The 6,000-nt window shown below is 44.5% G+C and overlaps 1 protein-coding gene across 3 annotated transcripts in view; it reads left to right on the top strand.

The window, feature by feature from the left end:
* The first annotated feature begins 548 nt into the window (after nucleotides 1–548).
* Nucleotides 549–6,000, top strand: part of PAPOLG (poly(A) polymerase gamma) — a 40,666-nt gene continuing 35,214 nt past the window's right edge. For 2 of the 3 annotated variants that reach the window (XM_067294661.1, XM_067294660.1), the window contains exons 1-3: nucleotides 4,400–4,553; nucleotides 5,305–5,386; nucleotides 5,472–5,581. In XM_067294661.1, the coding sequence (XP_067150762.1) occupies nucleotides 4,470–4,553; nucleotides 5,305–5,386; nucleotides 5,472–5,581 (276 nt within the window). In that variant the 5' untranslated portion in view covers nucleotides 4,400–4,469. Of the gene's footprint in view, nucleotides 583–4,256; nucleotides 4,554–5,304; nucleotides 5,387–5,471; nucleotides 5,582–6,000 lie in introns of those variants that run through there. The other variant, XM_067294662.1, reaches the window with a different exon arrangement.

Below are 6,000 nucleotides of genomic sequence, written 5' to 3'. Positions count from 1 at the left end.
ACAGCAGCGACAGCTGCACCGGCCGAGGAGAGCCGCCCGGAGCCTTAAAGCGCGGCGGCGGGCCGCAGAAACGTCTAGGCGCATGGAAAGGGGCTGCCAGCTTTGGCGGGCAGGACAAGCGCTCGAGCTGCGGGTGACAGCAGGGCGCCAGGCGGCCTCGGCCTCGCCGCAGCGGCGCCGCTCCCCCGCCCCTGCCACCTGCGGCTCGGGCGGGGGCCGCTGGGGCGCGGCGTCCCGGCCCCGCTCGCCGGGCCACCTCTTCCAGCTCGTGCCACGGGGCGAGCGCGGCAGCGCCCGTGTCTCTGCCCGTGTGGGCGCCGAGCCAGCCCGCCACGGGGGCCGCTAACGGCCGGCGGGGCGGCACCGGCACCTGTGAGGGGAGGCCGGGCGCGAGCGCCGCGCGCCAACGGCCACCAGGGGGCAGCGAGTGGCGCGGCGCGGCGCAGCGCGGCGCGGCGCAGCGCAGCAGCCGGGGTGGGGCGGGGCCTCTCGCTGAGACCCCGCCCCGCCGGGAGCGCTCCCCCGCCCCATTGGCCGAGCCCCGCAGCGGCTGTCGGGAAGGAGGCGGTGGCCGCGCGCAGGGTACAAGGGGCGCGGGCGGTGGGCCGCGGCCGCGGGTTGGGTTGTGCAGTGCGCGCGCGTGTGGAGCGGGGCGCGGTGCGGCGTCGCGTGCGCCATGAAGGAGACGTGCGGGTGAGGAGGCGCGTGGGCGGCCGTTGGGGGAGCGCCCCTCCCCCCCCCCCAAACCTTCCCGCCTCGCGTCTCCCCTGCGGCCGGTACCGCCGCCCGCAGGTACCGTGCGAGGCGGCCTGGGGCCGCTTTCCCCGCCCGCCCGCCCTGCGAGGGGCTGCGTCCGTGCTGGGGCGGCTCGGCGGGAGGCTGCGGCCCGCCCGCGGGGGCTGCTTCAACTAACGGATTTTTTTTTTTTTTTTTAAGTAGTAGTATTTTTAAAAGGACCGATCTTGCTACTGTGAGGCCCGTGAAGGCAGGTCTTGTGGGCACAAGTTAAAGGCTTAGCGGGTAGCAAAAGTGGGGGCCTCCAGATGCTGAGGCGAAGCTGTTTGTTAGCCCTAGTTGCCTGGCATCTGTGGTTTTAGGGTGACTCCTTGGTTTGCATCTCTGTCTTGTCATACAGTTATTGCTTAACAGCCAGGTTGTCAAGCTGTTGGCTTTAAAATGGTTTTGTGCAGTATAAGGGGTAGCAGAAGCTTAAGTGTGAATAAATAACTTCCTCTGAGTGTGGATGTCTATAGCAAGATGCTCTGGCTTGCCAACAGGTGCCCACAGGCTTTTTGTATGAGTCTCTGTAACTTCCTAGGAATGAAAGTTGCAGCTTGTAACCAGAGCTGTTCAGTCTGGGTGGGTAGCTGGTGTTATTTCAGTGAAGTCTGAAGTCACTGTGATTACTTTATTTTGTCCTGTGCTGTCAATTGTGGTTCAGGAGGTAATTTCCAGTCATTTCTGCCCTTATGTGGTGAGGGTGGAAGAAAGTTGAATGTTAGTTAACCTTATCTGCAGCTCAAGGCAGGCTGACCTCATCAGTTAGAGGAATATATTCACAGTAAACACTTATACAGTGATGACTGAAGACAATTCTCTGAACCCAAATAATGTAAACTTATCTATTCTCTCCCAGAATATGCAGGAGAAGATAGTTTGCTGCTCAGTAAAACCATAGATAAGTAGGAAAACCTGAAACAAATTTTTTTAAATTCTGGTTTGTCATATGACACTAGGATCTGTTAGAACTGACAGATTTTGGACCTGTTTGCTGCAGTGTAGAAACTGAAGCAAAAGATTGGGAAATATTAAACTAAATAGATTCTTCATTTAAACAGAAGGCTTAAGGAGGTATAGATAACATAACATGCTATGCTACTTTTTGTCTCTGAAACTTTCTTCTTTGTGTATGCCTGGCAGCCTGGTAAACTTGAAAGAGAAAAGTAAGATTTTTTTTCTTTAACTTTCAAAGGAGGAACAAATTCCATTGGATATCAGTCGCTCCTTCAGTAAAGCTTTCTAAGTGCCTTTTTACTTCAACTATTAAATCATGAGATCACACTCTTTAGTAATGCATGCAAGAGACTGAAAAATATCTACTAATGACTAAAAGAATTTGTCATCAAAACTTCTGATTTATCTTTCCATCATGTGATGATGCATCTGGATGATATTGTTTATTATGTCAATCTCTAATTATAGTCTCTAGGAAGAACAGGAGCAAAGAAAGGCAAATGGTGTACTTCTGTGTGGTGGAAAGTTCTCAAATGCTAAAAGGTCTAAAACACACTCCTGCTTTGAGCAAACTTTCTGAAGTACAAGTTTTATGATGTAAATAATGCCTAAAACACATAAGTAACTGCTATAGATGTTTTAAACTTAGATGTACTGCACAGCAGGGCCTCTTTGAGAGAGAAATCCATCTTCCTTCAATGGAGAAGTGAAGCCAACAATGAGAAATAAAAAGACAGGTGGTCCTGCTCCCATAAATCAATTGCTGAAGGTGCCCTATGAGTGTTTTCAAATCCTATTCCAGTCAAAATTTGTCAGATATCTTAAATGGTCTTAAGTATTTCTTGGCTAACCCAGCTAATATTTGAAGTTGTCCATAAGTAAAGAAGAAAATATCCATTTTGAATAATGATGTGATTAATCACTTTAACTTTAGAATCTGGATATGGACTCTCTGACAGAGTAAGCTGAGATGTATTGACATTTTAATGTGTCGTCTTTTGCTACCAGTGTTTCTGTAGAGCCCTTTAATAGATTAAGTAGAGCTCCTGTCTCCCATCCTAGGTCTTTCTCTCTCCTCATCTTCAGCTGGTACATGAAGTCTTTTCTCTCCATCTTTCCCTTCTCACATGGTCTTCTCCTACAGCTTCATTGGGAGCTAACTGTGCCAGGCTAGAAGGGGATTTGGAAGTAAAATGGAAAGGCATGTCAAAACTGGCATGTATTCCTTCATTAATGGGTGTATGAGTTTAAAAACCACTTCATTGTCAGCATTGTCGTAACCACTGCTATGTGATCCTAAACCAGGGATAGACTCTCAACAGGAGAAGTGCTTGCCAAGGAAGGCTTGACAACCTCTTGGTAGCCATTGGCACTGGGAAAACTGCCATGAAAGTCATGTCAGAGGCTAGGGTGAAGTTCATTATGCAAATTTGCACTCATTAATAACCAAGACATGTGAATAGCTGAGTTTAAATTTAGAAACCTGTGAAATCTGAGACATGTAATGGCTGTGATATGAGAAGTAGGGCTGTAGTTCATTGACAAGTCATCAAATGCCATACTTCACAGTTGCCTTCACTATGTAAGGCCATATGCGTGGAAGGATTGCAAAATACTTGTTTCAAAGGCAGCAGAGCTAGAAGAGGAAGAGAATAACAAATAGTTGCATCTCCTTGCAGGGGGAAAAAACAACCTTACTTTGAGACATTTTAGTGTCTCAAACTCAGTATAAAAGCTAAGCTGCCTTTGACCGGCCTTTACAAGCACAGCTGGACTTGTGCTACTTTAAACACTGGAATCTCTTGGTTTCAGATAAAACTGATGCATAGTTTGTGTGTACAGTTAAGCTGCTGAGCTATAGAAATTAAACACTCAAAATTAAGAGTACAAGGCACTCCTGGCAACATTGCAGATTGCTGTTTCCATTCACATTCTTTCTTAACCAAAAATAAGGTAATACTTAAGCATCACTAATTCACTGCATCAACTCTATTTAAGGTACCGCTTCATTATATACCCTTCCTCTGTATAATCAAGTATAATGCCTTTCCAGAGTCAATAAAAGCACAGCAAATCTGTTCAGTTTTCTACTGGCTTGTTGTGATAGCATACCCCATCTAACTGAAAGGAGCCAGTGTTAAATGGTCTTGGTTTCCAGTAACAGGAAACTGATGGCGTGGGGAAAACTTCTGAAGTACGCGGTGTTGCCCTCACTGGGTTGCAGACCTTTTTATTTCCTGGCCATGAGTTATAATTATCTAGAGCAATGCATATAGATTGTGTTAAGGTAGCAGTAACTTGGTCTTTTCTTATATCCAGAATTTAAAAAGTTGTTGTGACTCTTAGTATTGGCAACTTGACCTCTAACTTACTATGCATAAGCAGGAGTTTCTTTTACTCATCTTTATAACATAAATGAGAAAAGGGCAAAAGCTTAATTGGAAATCTGTAAACTGAAGTGTGGTGCCCAATAAGATTTTTTTGCTTTTGTGAAGTCTTCAGCATTTTATTTTCTCCCACAGGACTTCTATGCTGCGGAACCAGCCTCAAAGGCACTATGGAGTTACCTCTCCAATTAGCTTGGCTCCTCCTAAGGATATAGATTATATTCATACTCAGAAGCTAGTTGAGGCAATGAAGCCATTTGGGGTATTTGAAGATGAAGAAGAACTGAATCACAGGTATAACAAGACTGTAAAATTTGTTAATCTCTTGTTTCTTGGGACAAATTTAATATGATTTTTCTTTACAGGCTCATTGTTCTTGGTAAACTGAATAACTTAGTCAAAGAATGGATTTCAGAACTTGGTGAGAGCAAGGTAAGAATTTTATAAGTTCTTCTCAAAACAACTAAAACCTTTAAATTTTTAAGTGTCATGCTACTAGAGCTTATGCTGAACTTCAGCTTTTGACTTTCCTCTTGTGTATCAAGTAGAGCTGTCGTAACAGTCATTGTAATAAGGTATTAAAGATCTTTCATATCAGGATCTTGCAGTCTTCAGGGCAGTGAATGAATTTGTAAAGTGGCTGTAGCAATTGACTGTAACTATGCACAAAACTGAAACAATATATTGTGGGATGAGCTAGATGGTAAACAGGCAATGGTTTTTGAATAATGCCCCAAGGTTTAAAGCACTCAGTCTGCTTAAACTACTTCATTAGACTTACCTTTTGTATAGCTCTTAGATTGTGTTAACTTATGTAAATCTGCTGCAGAGGAGAGTAATGATTTTAACTTCTATAAATTAATAGAAAGACTACTGCATTACTTGTACGTTTCTTGAGTGGCAAGCACTTGCTTTAGAAAAACAGTAACAATCTATTGGAGTAACAACTCGGTACCTACATAAAGACCTGTTTAAGGAGACAGGTGTAATCTTTCTAAATAACTTGGATGTTGCTGGGATCTTACTCTCAAGTACTCAGGAGTTACAAGCTGTGATCTATTGAGAGCCTAAAGACTTCAGCTGGGTGTCAAAACAAGCTCAAGCCAGTTAAGCTTGCACATAGGTCCATATATCTTGTATCTTGTATTCTAAAGTAAAGTATTTCTTTTTTTTTTACCCACAGAATCTTCCCCCTTCTGTAGTAGCAAATGTTGGTGGCAAAATATTTACATTTGGTTCTTACAGGCTTGGAGTACACACCAAAGGTAGAACTTTAGTTGTCTGGTCATAATACCAGTGTTTGAAAGTTGCTAGCTATGTTAACTGAAGAAATGGAATATCTCTTTGCAGGTGCTGACATAGATGCTCTTTGTGTTGCTCCTAGACATGTGGAAAGATCGGATTTCTTTCAGTCATTCTTTGAAAAACTAAAGCATCAAGAGGAAATAAAAAATCTAAGAGTAAGCTTTCTCTTTCATAGACTGCAACTTCTGCAAATAACAAGAATATTCATGTTCAGGATTCACACTGGTACAGACCAAAATTAAGTCCAGCTTTCAGTTCCTGTCCCCAGTGACTACATCCTAGAAATCTTTGTTGTGGTACTTATCCCCCCCCCCCCCCCCCAAAAAAAATATAAATAAATAAATAAAAGGTTTGGGAACGAGTCATCACTGTAGCAAAAAGCAAGGTTGTCCCTAGAACCCCTGCTTTACTGCTAGATGTATGAAGAGGTCTGGAAATAAGGCAATTGCAGGCACTGAGAGGAGAGGACAGCCTGAGAACTTAGGCAGATGAATATGATGTGGAAAGGCTTCTCCCAGTACCTTTGCCATAGAGTTCCTCTGGATGCTATCCAGGACTCCTAAATCATTCTTCT

This window comes from Apteryx mantelli, chromosome 3 (genome assembly GCF_036417845.1).
Source record: "Apteryx mantelli isolate bAptMan1 chromosome 3, bAptMan1.hap1, whole genome shotgun sequence".
NCBI lineage: Eukaryota > Metazoa > Chordata > Aves > Apterygiformes > Apterygidae > Apteryx > Apteryx mantelli.
This window is presented reverse-complemented; position numbering and strand designations above follow the sequence as displayed.